Below are 21,808 nucleotides of genomic sequence, written 5' to 3'. Positions count from 1 at the left end.
GCGTAGCCTACTGGAGGGGCCTAAATCACCCCGAAACGAACAGTGGCATATAGAGACACAGCGAGCGTAGCCTAGTGGAGGGGGCTAAATCACCCCGAAACGAACAGTGGCATATAGAGACACAGCGAGCGTAGCCTACTGGAGGGGCCTAAATCACCCCGAAACGAACAGTGGCATATAGAGACACAGCGAGCGTAGCCTACCGGAGGGGGCTCCGTGTGGTCAGCCTGCTGGCTGTGCAGGGCGAGGTCGCTGCTCGGCTCCTTATGCAAGTCTTCTGCTACTACTTCCATGATAGGCCTGTCTACTGTCCTCACTCACACACACACACACACACACACACACACACACACACACTGACTCTACGCAGCTGTATGGCGTTTATATATCCCAGGATGTGCTTCCCTTCCCGCCGCAGGAATCAAAAGGAGGCCTGAATCCAGAGCGAACGAACGCAGCGGAGAGGAGAGAGAACAGGAAGACAAGACGATAGACACACTGAGCTCCACCTCCACCACGGCTTCCTGTTCTGTTCTGCTCTGCTGCATGCCACAGACACACACACACTGTGTCAGACGTCAAGGCACGCACGCACGCTCGCTCGCACACACACACACACACACACACACACACACACACACACACATGAACACGCACGCATTACTACATACACTTGTGAGGAAATCAACACTGTAGTATTAGTAAATGTTTTGCCATTTATAAGTACCCTCAACCCTAAAGCCCCGGTAATAGCCGATGTACAAGCTCACAATGTGTGGCATCGCAGCGCGTTACGAGCTTGTAGATCTGAGGGACATTAGTCCCTCACAAGTAGCAATACAAGCGCACACGCACGCACATACATACACACGCACATGTTTTGTAACCGACAGTGAGCTCACAGCCACACTGCTTCCTCTCGACTGTTGTTCTGCGCAGCTCTGGTCATGACAGATGCGTGTGTGTGCGTGTGTGTGTGTGTGTGTGTGTGTGTGTGTGCGTGCGTGCGACGTGCGTCAGTAGCTTGTACAATGTGCAACAAGGGGGTCAACGGTCAACACATGTAAACCAGGAAGGGAACACAAAAACAGACACTTTCTCCTTAATTTCTATTACATCAATAATACTCTGCACTGTTGTGACGAAAAGACAGCCGAGCCAGAAGGCAAACTTTCCGTCTACCAAGCAATCCCGATCCAATTCCGATCATTTGATTTTGAGTATCTGCCGATACCTATTTTTCCCGAAATCCAAAAGCACAGATAATATCCATTCTAATATCATGATATAGATATAATATTGATACTATAGGGATGTCCCGATCACGTTTTATTGCTCCCGATCCGATCCCGATGATTTGAAAATGACGTGTGATCGGACCCGATTTCCAATCACGTGATCGGATCGGGACAACCCCAATTCCAAGTGCTTGTCAGTGTGAGAGGTCCCCAGTTCAAATGTGATTATTTTGGCTTTGGGGGGGGGGGGGGGTCGCACCCTGAACGGTTTGGGGACCCTTGTAATAGAGCAATGACAGAGATCATATTTTGATTGGTCTGTCCTCATGTCCCCAGAGATGCCAGTTTGTGATAGAAAGCGTGGCTTTGTCGTGACAGTTGACTGACACACTAGTCATATGTTCCTCTGACTCACACACTCTGTGGCTCAGGGTCACTGACCCACACACACACACACACACACACACAGCCACACACACACACACACACACACACACACACACACACACACACACACAGGAAGCAGTGTGTTCCAAAGTTGATCCAAAACAGCAAGACCGCTGTGCCTGGTGTTGCAGATACCATCTTAAAAGGGAAAGATCGACAGCATGGCATAGAAATGCTGATATGCTAATAATGTTTTATTCAGCTCATCTCATCGTCCCTCACCTCACATCACCTCACCTCATCACCTCACCTCATCACCTCACCTCAATCTGAGCCTCTTAAAGCCACTATACAGATTGCGTCAAAGAGGCTGTAATGTGCCCGTTTCAAAATGAACTGTGTCCAGGAAATTCAAACTCAGTCAGCACTACTGCAACACGCAAAGAGAACCATGTTGTACAACAACTCTCTCCCCCCATCCCATAAAAAAAAACACAACACAAAAAAAAAAACACAAAAAGTTCAAATATGGAGATGGACTATGCAGTCGAACATGACACATGCTGATAATTCCATGTACAACGCGCTACAATTACATTGTCGTTTTTTATTGATCTTAATTTCTTTGCTCCTTACCGAGCAGCAGTCTGCCCCCTGGTGGTGGTCTCGGGGACTGTTGTTGTGGGCTCTGCCGGCAGCGCAACAACATCCATCAATGCCTCCCTAACACTCTGCAGCATCCGTTCTACACGGCCATGTGACACGTCGTTAAGATATACAGAGAAAGGTATGCAGATATTTCAGAAAGTAAGAGACAAGCCGCTGTCAGCAGCCGCGGTTCAGATTGTCTCTGTTTGTGCAGAGTTGAGCAGTCTAAGAGGAATGTGTATGTAACTCTGTTTGCAACACATTACCGACCACACGCAATATAGGAACTGAGGAGAAACCAAAGATTCGCAACACAACAGAACTGTTGCACAGAGACATTGAATTGCCCCGTTGCAGATCGGTGTTGTTTTACAGTGTTACAATGTGTGTGAATGGCTGCAACTATAAAGATTATCTTCTTAGCACTTTTTAATGAATATATACAATACATCAGGTGACATGAGCGTGACGACATCATGCACCCGCCAGTCCTCCCAATTTTAGTATAAGGCAGATCATTAAAATCGATTAACTGTTGCACCCCTACGTCTGTGTGTGTGTGCGTGTGCGTGTGCGTGTGCGTGTGCGTGTGTGTGTGTGCGCGCGCGTGCGTGTGTGTGTGTGTGTGTGTCCGTCCATTTGTTACACGCATTAAGGGAGGATGGAGAAGCAGATGGAGGGAGGGAGAGAGAGACATTAAGGGAGGGAGAGAGAGAGGGAGGGAGGGAGGGAGAGAGAGACATTAAGGGAGGGAGAGTGAGAGGGAGGGAGGGAGAGAGAGACATTAAGGGAGGGAGAGAGAGACGGAATCAAACCAAGACAAAAGCAGCCAGTCAAGAGTGAGTGGAAACAGTTCTGAATACGCTCAATGGTGCCATTGATTAGCTGTGTGTGTGTGTGAGAGAGAGAGAGAGAGAGAGAGAGAGAGAGAGAGAGAGAGAGAGAGAGAGAGAGAGACAGAGAGAGAGAGAGAGAGAGAGAGAAATTAGAATCAGAATGTTCCTCACGTTCTCATCTGAACACAGTGTTATTGAGATAGTTGTGTTTGATTTGGGACTAAGAGGGGTTGAGTGGTAGTGGAGGTGGGGGGCATTAAGACTGAGGTTGAAGACGAGGTTGCAGTAAATAACACAGTTGGGGTCTCAGATTTTCTAGTTCTGGGCAGACCTGTGTTAACATGTTCCCCTCTGGACTTTAGTGGTACCAGTCAGTGATTCTCAAACTTGTTTTGTGCCAAGGATCCAAATTCATATCAATTTGGAGTCCTTCACGCGAAAACGTCTGAAAAGTACAGAGCACGTTGAATTGCCTTGTTGATGAAATGTGCTATACGATGATCAACGGGACACCAATGGGAGAGGGAGTGTGCGCAGGGTGCACATCACTGAGGACTTGTCATGGACTTGTCATGTACAGTGCCACCTCTCAGACTGCTGGATGAAGTTCAAAGTCTCACAGAAGATCCTGAAATCCTTCTACTGTGCTGCTGCTACACACAGCATTGTGACAGGGGCCGTCAGGTGGTGCTCTAGTCCTTTGGTGCTCCATCGAGTCCTTAGTAATACCTAGAAATGGAGCATATCACTCCAGTTCTTAAAGAATATATTTCAAAATACTACTGCCTATAATGGTTTAGGGCCAAAATACATTTCTGATCTTGTGCGATATCATGAACCATTAAGACCTCTCAGGTCATCTGGGAAAGGTCTGCTGTCTGTCCCTGAAACCCAAAATACTGTAAACGTGGGCAAGTAGCATTTGGTTTAATATGCACCACATATCATTATATCATATCACATCAGATCATTTGGTTTAATATGCACCACATATCATTATATCATATCACATCAGATCATTTGGTTTAATATGCACCACATATCTGGAACAAACTCCCAGAAAACTGCAGGTCTGCTGTGACTCTTATTTCATTTAAAACGCAACTAAAGACCTTTCACTTGCGTTTAATAATACTACAGTAATATGCAATTATAATAATAATTGCATTTTCCTTCCTGCTTGATGTTCCATGTAAAGCACATTGAATTACCTTGTTGTTAAAACTAGACCGGTGCCCGGCTGTAGAGCACAGAGTCGGTAACGATGGAAGTTGGAGATCCATGACCCACCTGGGTATGCAGTACCCGTGTCAGAGTACCTGTTACACCCAACTGTCTGTGTCCCTTTTATGCCCATATATGGAGATTTCTGTATCTGTCTCTGTGTCAATTTATTCCTATATATGAAGTTCTCTGTCATGCCCAAATATGAAGTGTTGTGATGTCATATGGATGATATAGGGATGATCAGGTCTAGAGTGCGGTCAGAGGCTTTTGTGCTGCTTCTGGACAATCGGTTATCCGATGGACTCGCCACCGGGCACTGCACTCCTTGTATGGGTGTGGAACGCCTGTGTCGAATTTAAAGTCGGTGGGGAGAACGGTTCTCGAGTTACGTGGATTACAGACGTACACACGTACGTACATACAGAGACTTGGTGCATTTATAGTTAGATGTGCTATACAGATAAAACAGCCTTTGCCACGTACTCGAGGAGGTGGCAGTGGCTACTGGCTAGAAGGATTACGGAAGACCCCCACCAAACCCCACCAGCCGATATGGACTGTTGTATCTTGTACAGTATGTGCAATTGCACAATTCACAAAGCCACCACACAGACGCACTGAAAGAGGTTCTCCTCAGACTATCACAGCTCCGAACAAGGACCCAGCTGTCTTCAACCTGCAATTACCCACTCACCACTAATTACAACTTTTTTTAATTGCATCTAGCCTAGAATTGCTATAGTTCATTGTGACGTGTTGTTAGCTTGCAGATTGGTTCATTTAAAGCAGGAGTCTTCAACAGGGGACCCTCAGAGCTACTACAGAGAGGGCCAACAAATCTTTGTGTGATAGGTTTATCTTTTACATTGAGACCTTGTATCCGTATTCTAAGGGGAACACTAGCAGAAAATAGTCGATCTACAAGCGCACAACGCCTCACGCTGATCTGCTATCTTCGGCAAAGTGTGTATGTCTGAAATAAACAAAAAACATTACTTTACACAATTTACACTATTTGTCATTTTTAAGCTATTGATTCAATCTAAGCTTGTGGATCTGTTACTTTTGATTTTAACGAAAACGTTGAAATATGGAGATAAGAGGTTTCTGCCCGACAGCAACAATATTTAGTTACATACAATAATTAATTTGACTAATCGGGTTTGATCTTGGGGACCGTCTGAAAGCTGTGTGACCTACTTCTGTGTCCGAAGCCAACCGTTGAGCAGCTTTGTGTGCGTTCAGTCCTAATTCTGTTTTTTTGGACTGTGAGGGCTAAGGACCAGTGTTGCCATGTCTTCTAATTATAAGCGTGTTTGAGTAAAGTAAAGTTGCTTGTTATATATTGGTAGTTGCGTGTGTGTGTGTGTGTGTGTGGGGGGGGGATTGTGCCACGTAACTTGAAAACTGTTCGCCCCATGCACTGACTTAAAATTTGACACACATGTTCCACACCACCACACAGAGTGCAGTGCCCGGCCTTGAGTCAGTCGGATGCATAGTTGTCCAGAACCACCACAAAAGGCTCTGGTCAGGCTCTGCCAGTGGACCTAATGAGCTTAAGTTCCCGCCCTCACCTGTAGAATTCCTAGCCTCTGCCTCAGCCAATTGATTGCCATGGCATCCCCACACCTGCCATTTGATTACTTAACCAGTCCACTCAGTACTGCACTCTTCAGACACAGGCAGACAGACAGATACGATCTCCATATACAGTATGGGCACAAAAGAGACAGACAGACGGTTAAAACGGGTGCTATGACAACGGGTATTGCATACTAGGTAGATACTAGATACTAGGTTCAGAACTTGCATCATTCCCAAGTAGGCCGGTGTCCAACAGGCACAGGTCAAGTACGGCTAAAGCTGATATAGACAAGTTTCCAGTGTTTGCACACAGAATTCAAATAGCTCCACCCCCCCCCCCCCTCCCCCTGTCATTCTATTGGCCGAGCCAGGTCACTTCAGGCTATGGGATTGTTGTTGCTGCTGGGAGGGACGCTATGGATATTATGCTGTATGGCTAAATATGACAATGACATTGAGTTGACATGTTTTTTTAAGGGTAACTGTAGCATAATCGCAATATCACACGACTGACACAACGAGTCCCATAGTAGTCGCAAATGAGGAAGTAGCGGAGGAGGAGACTCACTGGCTCTCAATGCAATTCTCTTTTATTTGTAATCGTGCATATAAAACATATATTGCCCCTCAAATGCCCCAGCCACTACTACTATGTCCACGGTTATTCATTGCAATGAAGAAAAATCGCTATGATGATCCGTGACGGCTGTCACCGTTGGCGAGCACGGGTTGAATGCATGCTTCAAGCTGGCCGGGCAGGCAGTCGCCGCGGTGGTGACTGGTGACATGATACTATTACTCACTTCCACTTCCACCATTTCAACAAATAAGCACATACAACCAGTATACAGTAGTACAACAGTATACTATTTCACATGAACAATGTTGGTGAAACTAAGATATGGGGATAATATTATACATTGCAATGAAATTGCATCGCGTTTTCATTATAATACTACCGTCACAGCCTCGCGCTGCAATTGGCTAAAAGTTTAAATCCCCCCCAACGTCCCGAACAATAAACTGTAGTGGATATAAACAGTCCCTTCAGCCAGAGGGGGCCAAAGGGAGAGTGTGCGGTTGCAGGAGAACACCTCAGCATATAGGGAAAGATAGAGGGAAAAAGGCCCAAAGAAATACATTTATATATGTTTTAAATTTAGGCTGAAGACTTGTCTATATCACCTATAAAGTGCTCATGTGGCCTCCCTTGGGCTTTCTTTCATAGACATAGTTGCTTAATTGTTTCTCCTGCAAAAGCTGGCAACACCGCTCAGGGCTTTGTGTGCGGCCTGGACCTCTTAATCCCTGTGAATTTCAAATGGAGCATCCAAATCTCCTTTGGGCTGTGTGACGCTGTAACGTTACGCGATGCCTTCACATTATGTTGTAGTGAGCTTGAGGCAGATCGCTCTAATCATTGTATTCTCGGCTTTCGAGTTAGGGTTATGGATATAAATGGCATACCCTAACTCCCTAACTATTTAAAAAGTAATTAATAAAACCCCTGTCCTTAAATGTTGATTTTACATACAGTAATAATGTAAATTTTTGTACATTATTTGTACACACACACTCTTGTACACACTCTCACCCACATGCCTGCATGGGTTTGCAATTCCGAGAGAGTGCAACAAAGCATTGACAAATTTGATTCCATGATTTGTAACCTCTCGGAGTTACTAACACCGCCTGTGCCTGTGTGTGTGCAACTGTGCATTGTGTTGCCAAAGTTGTGAGTTCGTTCCACAGCTGGGGAGAAGGCCGTCAGCGTGAATGTCATGCATTGTGTAGCAGGGAGTTCATCTCCTCAAGAGACTTCAGTAAATGCTTGCAGTGCCGTGTTTGTTGTGTGGTGCTTTGTCCATTGTGAACAGCAGAGCTGCCGCAAATAGCCTCTGTCTGTCCTCACACACTCCCTCCACAGGACGAGGGCGGCATGCACGTCCCCCCTATAGAGAGCATAGAGTTTCCAGTGTCCCATGAGGCCTTGCATGAATTACGGGTCGTTTCAATTAATCTGAGTGATCCGTGTTATTAGTCAATGATAATGTGGGAACACAACATGACTTAAATCGGAAAGGGTCACATTCGCCTGCCTACTTGTGCTACAAGATCTCCCTCCACACAGCTGATAAAAATTAACGACCAATGGCTCTTGACACTTGACATATTTTTGGGGGGTTTTCTGCCTTTATTAGATAAGAGTACAGTAAGCTGTCGTCGGAATCAGGAGTCAAACCCACGACACGGATTAGTAACCGGTGCCCAGACCGCTATAGGTCTTCTTTTTTTTTTAATCGTCTGTCATTATATCGTTGTGGCTTTCACACTAAACGATTGGTCGCAGACTAGGCATCACACACTGCAAGAGTTCACCAAGATGCGATACAGACCCGATATTCATTTGTTTTTATTTTATTCATTTTTACATCTCACGCACGTGCAGGATGCCGTGATACGAACGAGACACAGACGAACAGTAGAGAGGACTTCCACAAGCTCTACCTCTGTGTGCAGTAGAGAGGACCTCCACAAGCTCTACCTCTGTGCAGTAGAGAGGACTTCCACAAGCTCTACCTCTGTGCAGTAGAGAGGACTTCCACAAGCTCTACCACTGTGCTGCAGTAGAGAGGACTTCCACAAGCTCTACCTCTGTGCAGTAGAGAGGACTTCCACAAGCTCTACCTCTGTGCCGTAGAGAGGACTTCCACAAGCTCTACCACTGTGCAGTAGAGAGGACTTCCACAAGCTCTACCACTGTGCAGTAGAGAGGACTTCCACAAGCTCTACCTCTGTGCCGTAGAGAGGACTTCCACAAGCTCTACCTCTGTGCAGTAGAGAGGACTTCCACAAGCTCTACCACCGTGCTCTCTCTCTGTGCATGCCACACACACAGGAATAGTCAGGCTACACGGCAAAATGTTTGTGACAGCGTGTAGTGTAGTGGGCTGCAGTGAGACAGGACGTTAAATCTTGATTTTCATTCAATAACTCGCACACACATAATGCATATTGCTGTCAGAGATCCCATTGTGGTGGGAGCGCAACGTCCCTTTTTCTCTCTTGTTTTCCGTGAATACAGTGTCAATTGATATTACCCAGGTGTAATGGCATTTCTTTTTCCACTTTTTTATTGTCTCCACCAGGCCGAAGGCATGGCGAGAGAGTATGTTTTGCACTCCGTCCGTCCGTCCGTGTGTGTGTGTGTGTGTGTGTGTGTGTGTGTGTCCGTGAACAGCTAATCTCGGCCACCGTTAACCCGGTCGATGCCAAATTTTGCACACACACTCCCTGGATGCCAACGATGAACCTCTGCCCCAAACCTTCCAGAGCTATATAGCTATAGAGTTATAGCGCCACCAGGAGGCCGCTTTGTGCAAAACAAGTTTTTGCACAGCACACCTACAGATTTTGTCCAAACATCACGCAAATTGGTACACAGTCTCTCTAGAGCCATTCAACCAAACCGGTCTTTCACATTTCTCACACTCCATCCTGATTGGTTAAGATTGGCTTCCAAAGTTCACAGGAGTGCTCAGTTTCAAACAAAATGCTGCAAATCATGAACACATCGCGTGATGTCCGTGAAATTGTGCACCCACATTCCCACTAGGCAGAGGACAAAATGCCACATGAACAATTTCAACTCAATCTCAAGGTGGCGCTATAACTGGCCGAAAAGTGTTTTTACCTCTAACTGCACGGATCTGTGGATAACCTGGTGGAGACCTGTGCCCAGAAGGGCACTTTTTCTAGTTATTAATTTGTTTTATTATTATTTTATTGTATTGTATTGTATTGTCTGTATTGTTTTATCTTTTCTGTAAAGATTTCGTTGTGTATTAAATGTATTTATTATTTTCTTGTCTAGTTTTGTTTAGTTTGTTTAATTGTTTGTGTGACTAAATTGAAAAAGCAATACAAATTTGAATCATAAAAATAAAATAAATAACTCGCACACGCTCACACACACACACACACACACACACACACACACACACACACACACACACACACAACATTATTCAAGTGAATTGAGTTGGTTATGGACTTTTACAGACTATTTAACAGCAACATTGGGCTAATATGGCTACCATGTACGACACAGGACCCAAGGAATGAAGGTTATATATTATCATCTGATCATCTATCGATACAGTCAACACGACAGACAGACAGACAGACAGCAGTGCTGTGAGCAGTGAGCACAGCTGTCCTGTGCTCTCATTGGCTGTAATAGAGGACTTCTCAGGACGCGATCGCAACCCAGTTCATACTGGATCGGCGACAGAGCCAACTAGAAAAAGTGCCTTTCTGGGCACAGGTCTCCACCAGGATTTCTTCCTCAGCCTAGTGGGAATATGCGTGCACAGTTTCATCGCAATGGGACGCTGCGTTGAGGAGTTGTGGCGATTTGTACAAAGCAGGCTACTCCTGAAAACTGTAGGAGCCAATCGTGGCCAATCAGGATGGAATATGAGAAATCAAACAAACCTGTCTTGATCACATGACTATGGAGATCATGTGTACCGATTTGCGTGAAATTTGGATAAAATCTGAAGGAGTAATAATAGAAAATGTGTTTTACATATGTCGGCCTCCTGGTGGCGCTATAAAGAGCAGATGTGAAAAATTCCAGGCAAAGGTTTTTCCTTGGCCTCTAGGGAGTTGGCATACAAAGTTATCCACAGATCCGTGCAGTTAGAGGTAAAAACACTTTTCGGCCAGTTATAGCGCCACCTTGAGGCTGAGTTGAAATTGTTCATGTGGCATTTCGTCCTCGGCCAGGTGGGAATGTGGGTGCAGAATTTCACGGAAATCACGCGATGTGTTAATGATTTGCAGCATTTTGTTTGAAACTGAGCACTCCTGTGAACTTTGGAAGCCAATCTTAACCAATCAGGATGGAGTCTGATAAATCTGAAAGACCCGTTTTGTTGAATGGCTCTAGAGAGACTGTGTACCAATTTGCGTGATGTTTGGACAAAATCTGTAGGTGTACTGTGCAAAAACTTGATTTGCACAAAGCGGCCTCCTGGTGGCGCTATAACAGGCCGTTCTGGAAAGTTTGGGGCAGAGGTTCATCGTTGGCATCCAGGGAGTGTGTGTGCAAAATTTGCCATCGACCGGGTTAACGGTGGCCGAGATTAGCTGCTCACGGACACACGGACGGACGGACGGACACACGGACACACACACGGACGGACGGACGGACACACGGACGGACGGAGTGCAAAACATACTCTCCCCACATATATCAGACAAATATCAACCCTGCTTGATATTCAGAAACGCTCGGGAAGGCGTCGGCGAGCGCTTTTATCGGCGCTATATCTTCTCGCAGAGCCTTTCACACACAGCGAGCAAAACCTCGCCGATCAATGCCCGATCTTGCGTCAGATCGGGAGTTTTGTCGGCGAGCGCCAAAAATGGTCCCCGACAGCATAATCGGAGAAAATATCATGCAGTGTGTACGAGCCATACGGCAACAGCTAATTGCATAATCAGTACATGGAACCACCTTCATACTGTTGAAGCACATACAGTTTCAACAGTGCAGTGTAATGGTGGGCATTAGGAGTTCTCAACCAGCTCAAGAATAAAAAGAAAGAGCTAAATTCAGAGTTGGTGAATGTGATTTAATAGTAAGTAGTAGTATTGGAACACTGAAACAATTTGTGTTGGAATGGAAAGCACAGCACCTCCACTTCGGAGAAATGGAATTGGGGTTACAAATTAAACGCATTAGGATTGATGCACAGCTGAAAACAGAGGATTTTTTGCCTTGTATTATATAGATTGTATTATTATTCACTGTTTTCACATGACAGAGACTTGCGTATAGAGGGCAAAAGGGCAAAAAAAAAGAAGGTTTTGTTTTGTTACGTAAACACAGGGTAAAGTTACATATTGTGCCTATAAAGGACCACTTCACATAAAATGCCACTATTTTTTCTACTCTGTCTGTGTCTCATAGGAGGGCTGTGGGCAGTTCAGAAACCCGTCCAGGCGTCCACCAGTGACATCATCGTTAGACAGATTTTTTTTAACAAGATCTTTTTATGTTTTTTATGTGGCTTTTGCCTTTATTTTATATTTTTTTATAGAGGGACAGACAGTAGGCTGACAGGAAATGGGGAGAGATATGGGGGGTGACATGCAGTAAAGGCCGTCGGGATCGGGAGTCGAACCCACTGCCAGACTTGGGCTACCGGCCAAGGTGCCTGGGCCGCTGAGTCACAGCCCAGGCCAAATATTTAGATTTTTATTATCTTGAAAACAATGGCTTCCATTTTCGCATTGCAACTTTTCAGGAATAGAAAGCCTGCAGTTTCTATTAAGTTGGATTCCCCATCGATGATGTCACTGGTGGACGGGTTTCTGAACTGCCCACAGCCCTCCTATGAGACACAGACAGAGTTTTTTGTTTTTGCTATTTTATCATGATCATTAGTGTGGAGTGTGGACCAACTATATATGAACCAGGGGGGCAGTCAGCCAGATATTTCGTGAAGCCTCAATTGAAATCGGTAGTTCATATAATGGCCTGTTGTGGCGCTGGACTGGACCCAAAAAGCCCCATAGCTCCATAGAGGCCCATGTATTTTGGCCCAACTTCACCTAGACTGTATTACCTTAATAAACATGGTCATGAATACTTTCTGCTTCCAGTCACTAGTTTAAAGTCTCATTTCTAATGTCATAATATTCTTTTTGGAAAATTATGGTCCCATTTATTTAAAAAAATGACCATAAAGTCACGCATGTTCTGAGGGGCGTGGCTACCGTTACAGTCTATGATCGGGATTCCCCTCCTACTCTAGTCAAAATAAAAACCAACGGAGAAGAAGGGGGGAAGTCCCGCCTCGTTGTCTGGGCCAGCCAATGGCCAGCTGGGCTAAAACGGATCTAGAAAGATGGCGACTTACAGTGCATTAGAATGCAAGGGATTTCAGGCTTCATATTACGTTCATGTTAGACCCGGGGAACGCTTTGTCCATATTTTTTACAGTCTATGATATGAACATAGGTTGAAAGTCTTTCCAGCGAGCCAACATGCACAATAGCAGCATCCTGAACCAGTGGCATCCCTAATGCTGACATCGTCTTGTCCCTTCATGCTGCACTAAACAAACTCCCTCACTGATATGAGGATTCTGATACTGGGGACGTGTTGTAGCCCATTGACTGTTTGTGTGCCATGTTGTTTTGTGCTGTATGGCAGTGATGGTTCTCAACCCTCTCAGGCCGTGACCTGGGGTTGTGTGTGTGTGTGTGTGTGTGTGTGTGTGTGTGTGTGACTGTGTGTGTGTGTGTGTGTGTGTGTGTGTGTGTGTGTGTGTGTGTGTGTGCGTGTGTGTGTGTGTGTGTGTTTCCTTCTCTTTTTTCATTTTCTCATCTCTGAGGAGAAACTCCTATAGTCATGACCTACTGCATACAGTAGGTCTGTCTATAAGGGGCGGGACTTCCTTAGGCCTGTACTTCCACTGCCCATAAGTCAGACATCCCGTCAGACCTGCGTGGCTGGTTAAGACAAAAAATCACCCGTGGCTCCCGGCATGCGTGGCGGGTTAAAACGAATCTGTGCTGCGGGTTACAAATCACCTGTGGTTTAGGGTAAGGTTACGTAGCACTTGCACTAGCCCCGACGACCTTAAGTGTATGCAAAGGCCCAATTTATGTAACTTAGATAGCATTTTATGTAGACTTATAGCATTTTATGTAGACATAGCACTATAAAGTATACATGCATAGTTTCATTATTTAGATACCGGTATTCCAGTGTTACGTTCTTAGCTTACGCACGATTCATGATATAAACTACTGTATGTGTACTGTATGTGATGTTTTGCCATGCTTTTTATTCTTGCTTAATGTAATGTAAATCGCTCTGGATTAAGAGCGTCTATCTCTTCCGACCAATCACAACACTCGTTTCATGCACAGAGAATGTAAACAGCCTCAATGTAATTTCCCTAGCGCGGTAGTCCCGCCAAATGCCGATAGTTAGGTATTTAGACACTCAATCAGCTACAGTAGGTCTTCAGCCAGTGTGTCTCAGTATTTAGACACTCAATCAGCTACAGTAGGTCTTCAGCCAGTGTGTCTCTGAATGGAACTCAACCCTAATTAGTATCAGTGGTGAGGAAGTAACATTACACCAGTGGTCCTTTGGAGTGTTCCATGGTGACCCCAGCAAAAGTAGTTAAAATAGCATCAGAGTCCTTTTACCCACTTTATCCGTTGGCTATTCAAAAATAATAGATCTACAAGCTCACACACACACACACACACACACACACACACACACACACACACACCATTACGCAAAATGTTTTAGATGTAGCTCAAATAATTGTGATGAGGCAACTGAGTGATAATTTAATTGGTGATAGGCCTAGACGTGAACTAGGCAGACAGACAGGTTGACAAAACAGCGTGTCTCCTCCTTTGACTATACTCCTAAAGCACGTACTGCCAGTGTGGACTTCACAGCACGATGCTCCCACCACATGACCCACACACACATCACACGCGCACACACACACACACATCACACGCACACACACACACACACATCCACACCAGGGGGGCAGTCAGACAGATATTTTGTGAAGCCTGAAACTCCTGAAAGTTCATATAATGGCCTGTTGTGGCGCTGTCATTGGACCCAGAAAAACCCATAGCCCCATAGAAGTCCATGTATTTGGGCCCAACTTCACCTAGACTGTATTACCTTAATAAACATGGTCAAGGATACTTTCTGCTTCCAGTCACTAGTTTAAAGTCTCATTTCTAATGTCATAATATTCTTTTTGGAAAATTATGGTCCCATTTAATAAAAAAATGACCATAAAGTCACGCATGTTCTGAGGGGCGTGGCTACCGTTACATTCTATGATCGGGATTCTCCTCCCACTCGAGTCAAAATAAAAACCAACGGAGAAGAAGGGGGGAAGTCCCGCCTCGTGTCTGGGCCAGCCAATGGCCAGCTGGGCCAAAACGGAGCCAGCCAATGGCCAGCTGGGCCCAAACGGATCTAGAAAGATGGCGACTTACAGTGCAGGAATAACAGGCTTCATTTTACGTCCATGTTAGACCCGGGGAACGCTTTGTCCATATTTTTTTACAGTCTATGATCCACACACCCACACATCCACACACACACACACACACACACACACACACACACACACACGACAGCGGGTGGTGAGTACAGGATATAAGTGATAGGTAGTGATTTCCCAGCAGGCTGCTCGGTCTCTGACGTATGTGTCACGCAGACAAACACACACGGCCTGCATGCGACGGCACAAACTACACCAATTATCTGTCCACAACGCGCCTCGCTCTGATCCAGCCAATGGTAAATGGTTCGTTTATACATATCCAAGGCGCTCCATATATAGACACACACACACACACACACACACACACACACACACACTTTAACCTTTGCTAAATTATACAAGACCATTATTTATTAATTATACCAAAAATAGCCAATCTACAAGCTCTCAATGTGTCAGTGTCACAGACGCATTGAGAGCTTGTAGATATAGGATCTGCGCAAAATAATTAGGGGCGGGCATTTAAAAACAAATGCTGAAAGTAGTGGAAAATAATAATACAACTTTATTTATATAGCACCTTTTAAAACTGGGTTACAATGTGCAGAAAACAATGCAGATACATCAGTAGACTACTTTCATACTGAAATCAGCGTCATCAGTGCCCACACCCGAGGCGGGGTTGGCGAAAGGGCCTTTCTGTGTGGAGTTTGCATGTTCTCCCCGTGTCCCCTAGGGTAGGTATACCCTCACAAAAATATGCAGTAATCCTGGTCTCTAAACTGCCTCCCCCTGGCCAGCCGGGGCGCCTGATGGAGGGGAAAGGAACTGCTTGGAATAACGTGTTCCTTCCAACAAGGGAAACTTGGACACCCAGGCATGAAGGAAGCATGAGTTCAAGTCAATAGAGCACCGAAGTCTGATGTCAATATCAGTAGAGGGCGCAAATCCACAGGTTTGTGTACTTTTTATTTGCATTATAATCCCCATAGGGGTATTTTAGATAATGAAAAATAAACATGTCACTCCGGTCGTTTCACTCATATGGATATTAAGAATCAACTGACTGAGAGAAAACGCTAATGTTACTGCTACTGAATTAGTTACATTTTCGCTAGAAACAGATTGTATCATAGTGAGTGACTGTTGCAAACGATACAGAGATGTTATTCTCCATAGAGAAATTACTTCTGAGAACCAGGAGAATCGAAGGGATGAGCGAGTTACGTCAGGACTTCGGTGCTCTATTGCTCTCCCCTCCCCAACCTAGTCCCCATATATGGGGACTAGGTTGACGGAGGGTGTGTAGAGCCCAGGATCACATTATATAATTGACACCGGTGAAAAATGAGTTACAAAATCTTGGGATAAAAATTATTTAAAAAGAAAAAGTGAGTTCCATTATGCTGATAACATCAGCATATTTATATCCATATATGGGCATAAAACGGACAAGGACAGACATATGGCACAAAATGGGAAACAGACAGACGGTTACAATGGGTAATGGCAATGGGTACAACGGATATTGCACCATTCCCAACTTCTCGAGTACGCCAGTGCCCAACGGGCACAGGTCTTGACTTCATATAGGCTATTTGGTCCTCACTAATGCCCATTATAATGTGGTACCATTTCTGTCTACTCTGTGTGTCAGAGGAGGACTGTGGACAGTTCAGAAACCTGCCTACCAGTTTCCCCATCATCGATGGGGAATCCATGGTAATAGAAACAGCAGGCTTTCTATTCCTGGAAAGTTATTATTCTATAATGGAAGCCATTGTTCTCACATTAATACAAATTGAATATATATTTTTTAATAATGAATAAAATCTGGTGTCCACAGCCCTCCTATGAGACATAGACCTAATAAAATGGTACCATTTTATCATCAGCATTAACGAGTCACAATTATACGAAGTTAGGTTGAAAATGTGTGCAGTCGTCCGTCCTTTAACTAAGCAAGTTTATTTATTTATTTTATTTATTTGACAGGGACAAAGCTCATTAATCAACATGTCAGTTTTCACATCAATGTAAATGGACCAGAGTTAGCCAAAGCTAAATTTCATCTGTAGTCCCTGGGCAGGCTCTTAAAAAGTGAATGATAAAAGAAAGACAGAGTGTAGGGCGCCTGCACACAACACCATGCGTTGATGCCACATTGTGCACCCATCACTACGTCCATACAAATCATCTGGGGACCCACAAACATTTGTTTGGGGGTCCTACAGCGACCTACAGTTTGAGAACCACTGGCACAGCGGAGTGCGTGTGTGTGTGTGTGTGATGTTAATGGAGGAGGAAAGCAGATTAAGAATGATTATGGCCAGAGGAGTGCAGAGCAGAGGCTAAAAGCCTCCATTCTGTAATAGTAGACCATTATCCCGCTTTAGCTGCTGCTGCCGATTACACCACAACACCACCCGTCATTCAACATGGGCCAACAAGGCAGGCAGGCCGGGGGGGGGGGTCAAGGACCCCTTAGCAGAGACAGAGACAGAGACAGAGAGACAGAGAAAGAGAGACAGAGATATGAAGTAGGGAGACACACCCCACCCACCCCCACTACTAAATATTGTATAAAATGTTTTTGCAGATTAAACTTTTTCATAGATTTCACAGATAGCTTCATAGACTTGATTGACAGTGACAGCACTGTGTTGGATTCATGTTAATGTGTACTTTCAGACATTTAACCGTCAATACTGAGTAAACTTGGTCTGCTCTTTTTTCCAAACCTCTTTAGAAAAAACAAATATAGGCCAAATATATCAAATTGATATATTTGGTCACGAACCCCCATCTGAAAATGTTTTGTGCCTGGGACCCCCAGGAGAGAAGATTTGTGTTAAAATTATTATTAATATTATTATTAATAATAAATATATTAATGTTAATGTTCATAACATGGCAGCTGTACAACCTCACTGTGAGCTTGTGTATCTGCAATTTTCTGAATAGCCAAAGTATTACGGTTAAAGTGGTTAAAGTGATATCCTTGGAGGACAACCTCATGGGGGTCTCTGGACCTCACGTTGAGAACCAATTAATGTTCTAAATGTAAAAAGGATCCCTGGCTAATAAGACAAATATGCCTAAAGACATGATGACATCATCAACTTGCAACGGGAGCTGTTCTTATTGTGTAAAAGATTCTTTATTTATGAAAGAAATAAAATATTTAACATGTTTTTATTTTTGAATTGTAGTTATAGAGGGCAAGTATAATGTTTTAAGGCATATTTGTCTTATTAGCCAGGGATCCTGTAAACATTGTTGTGGGGAGGTGGGGTGTAGTAGGGTGGTCCCAGAGGAATATGCTAGTGGTAAGAGCTCCAAACAAAAACACAGAGAAGAATCACCAAAGTTACTTTACTTAATAATCAATCACACGCATGCGCACACCTGATGCCAAAAACACACTCATGGCCCACATCGGGGGGAATTCCCGCTCCAATATGTAGCTTCTCTATTCAACAGTTTTAGAGCGTCGCTGCCCTTAATGGGAAGCCAGTGGTGCAAAAAATGTAATGTTTCGAGCTCCATTTGAGGCTATCCCAAAAATGAAAGATATGTGGTTAACCCAAACCGTGAACACAGGGGCGCCCACTGGCCATGTGGTCCAGGCGCATGCCACATATAGGCTTTGGCCTGACAGCGTGTTGCGTGTTCGAGTCCCGTTCATGACAACCTTTGCTGCATGTCTCTCCCCTTCTCTCTCTCCCTCTTTCCTGTCTATCTTCACTTGATAGTACTATCAATAAAGGCAGAAAACGGGAATGCATCTGTGTCATTTTAGATGTCTTTGACAATTCAAAAATACCAAATTCAAAGCTCGTTCCGTGCTATGAACTTGTAGATCTGGCATTTTTGAAAAATCTTTCACATTTCTTCTTGGGGTCCCTGGAACTAAATATTTTGAGATGGGTGTCCACAGCCAAATACATATAATCCTGGGGGTGCCTGACATGATGAAGTTTAAGAACCACTGATATGACAACATATTTTTCACGTTTTTCAACGTTTTTACTTTTCTGAAAAACGTATGGATTTAGAAGACCGTTTTGGAATCGGCGTCAGGATTACAATTTGTGTCTTATGTTTTGTCACCACCACCCGCCACACACACACACACACACACACACACACACACACACACACACACACACACACACACACACACACACACACACACACACACACACACACACACACACACACACACACACACACACACACATGGTCAATAGATGGATGCAGTCTGCATATGGTCAATAGATGGATGCAGTCTGCATATGGTCAATAGATGGATGCAGTCTGCATATGGTCAATAGATGTATGCAGTCTGCATATTGTCAATAGATGTATGCAGTCTGCATATGGTCAATAGCTCCCACCACAGACTAGTAGTAACCTCGCGTCAGTGTCACTAGACTGCAAAGACGGGCAGTGTCGGTAGGCAAATCAGAGGCAGGTGGGGGCGAGTCTTTGCGCAACCGTATTGCAATTTTGAATGAGGCAATAAATACAATGCAATACTCTCATTCTCCTGTACATTGAACTAATCTCTCTTGGTCTCCATGCAGTGCATTGAACTAGTCTCTCTCATTCTCTGGGGAAAGGCCGGTGAGTCACAAAGGCTCTTGGCTGCTATGTGTGTCTCTCCATCCTACCGCCATTCAAGCAATTCACTCTGAGAAGTCTTTGAAAACAACAATGACTGCAGTTTGAGTTACATTTTCAAGGGGGTATGGTCGGTCCTCACACTCTCTCTCTTTTTTCCTCTCTCTCTCTCTCTCTCTCTCTCTCTCTCTCCCTCTCTCATCTACCAAGTATAAAGGGCCATTCAAACCAAGCACGATAACTAAGAAACGCTATAGTTGTACAAATCGTTTTAAGTGGATGACAGAGTTCACGCCACAGCTACAAAGACAATGGTGAACGATATAGTTATAGCCATGGTTATATTTATAGTGCGGAACGGCCCTTAAATCTGTCTAGTCTCGCTCTGTCTGTCCGGGAAACTAAATATCATTCACCATTGTCTTTGTTATAGTGTCACTGTCAGGCAGAAACCTCTTTCTCCATTTTCTAACATTTTTGCGTTTTGTTTTTTTTTGGTAAACTAACGGCCTACTTGATACAACGTCAGACAAAAGTAGCAAAAGTAGCCGATCCGCAAGCTCGAAACACTGCGCAAAGCGACGTGTTTTGAGCTTACAAGTAGCCTCATTTTATACTTATATCTTTACAGTTATCATTATAGTTCTTGCTGACAACGGCCCTTCTGTCTCTCTGTGTGTGTGTGTGTGTGTGTGTGTGTGTCGCTCTCTCTTCCTCCCATGTTTTAAAAAATATCGAAAATGTAGAATAATTTAGATTTCATACATAGATCTTCTCTTCTGGGAGTCCCTGGCAAAATATTATCAGATGGGGGTCCATGTCCAAATCATTTTGGGGGTCGTTGACCCAGATGACTCCTCTTTCTCTGTTTTCGTGCCCTTTTCAGACAGCAAAGGGATCCTGATGGATCTTTATGACACAAGTGTGGGATTGATTTTAGTTTTTGAATGTATTTCGCCAACCCCACCTATAGAGTATGGGCAATGAGAGAGGAGGAGGAGGAGAGAACACGCGCACAACGCTCACAGTGTCCCCAGCAGGAATCGAACCCAGGTCCTTCTAGCTGTGCTCACAGTGTCCCCAGCAGGAATCGAACCCATGCAGGTCCTTCTAGCTGTGCTCACAGTGTCCCCAGCAGGAATCGAACCCAGGACCTTCTAGCTGTGCTCACAGTGTCCCCAGCAGGAATCGAACCCAGGTCCTTCTAGCTGTGCTCACAGTGTCCCCAGCAGGAATCGAACCCAGGTCCTTCTAGCTGTGACGCTACAGTGCTACTGACTGCGCCATCGTGTCCCCGTAACTAAAATCATGTTTTGTTGTATGTAGGATACCGTAGATACATAAACGTTCATCTTCAGCCTATTCCTTTTGATCACCTTTAACTACAGTATGTAACAGTTTCCTTATGCTGATGTAATTGTATTGATACTGTGAATATGATTAAATAAACTAAACTGCCTCAACGGCAGTCTCGCCATTTACTGCCATCATCGGGGCCCCTAGGGGGTCGCCATATCTTTGTGTAATGGGATAATGTTTTTACATTGTACACTTGGACCTAGCATCCCTAATCTGGGGAGAATTTTAGACAAAAATAGTTGATCCACAAGCTCTAAACACCTCAGCAAAGAAGTATTTCAGGTTGAAGTGTATGGTTAAATGTCTGAACATGCACATTTGGTCAGAGAGGTTGCACAGCTCATAGTCACGATACAAATATAATTTATTTTAGAGTTTAACGTAACCAAAAATGTCTTCTTCAGGGTAGTAGGATATGGATGCACAAATGCACGTTATGGTGAATCCGACATACGCTGATGATATAAATAAAAGAAGAAGAGATCCAGCACTCAAAAATGTGGAGGAGGAAGTGAAACGTTGATTCCATAAAAATCTTTTCACTGCAAAAAAAAATGCCTCTCCTCCATTTTTGAGTCGCTGATTTCTTTTTTTTTTTAGAAGCACCAAATACCTTCAAGACATTCTTTTATTTAATCTCCTGTGAGTCCCGGTTGGCCTCTGTGTTTTTTAATACACTGATGCTAGTGCTGTCAAACAAGTCTATGAAGCAAGTGGTCTCTGAAATCTATTAAATAGTTTAACCCATTGACGCCTGGTGCAACGTATACGTTGTTCTACCCTTGATGCCGGCGCGCTCTCTGTGTCTCATCAGCTATTGCTATAC

General features: G+C 44.4%; 1 protein-coding gene across 2 annotated transcripts in view; it reads right to left on the bottom strand.

Annotated features, from left to right (window-relative positions):
* LOC310869820 (serine/threonine-protein kinase N2-like) overlaps positions 1-21,808 on the bottom strand; it is a 76,969-nt gene that overhangs the window by 41,964 nt on the left and 13,197 nt on the right. Inside the window, exon 1 of one of the 2 annotated variants that reach the window (XM_083780760.1) lies at positions 204-444. The exons of the other annotated variant lie outside the window; for it this stretch is intronic. Within the exon in view, the coding sequence (XP_083636886.1) occupies positions 204-293 (90 nt within the window). The 5' untranslated portion in view covers positions 294-444. Of the gene's footprint in view, positions 1-203; positions 445-21,808 lie in introns of those variants that run through there. 2 annotated transcript variants of the gene reach the window in all.

Source organism: Protomyctophum parallelum (genome assembly GCF_964188405.1).
Source record: "Protomyctophum parallelum genome assembly, chromosome: 13".
NCBI lineage: Eukaryota > Metazoa > Chordata > Actinopteri > Myctophiformes > Myctophidae > Protomyctophum > Protomyctophum parallelum.
The sequence above is the reverse complement of the archived record's forward strand: the minus strand, read 5'-3'. Positions and strand labels throughout refer to the sequence as shown.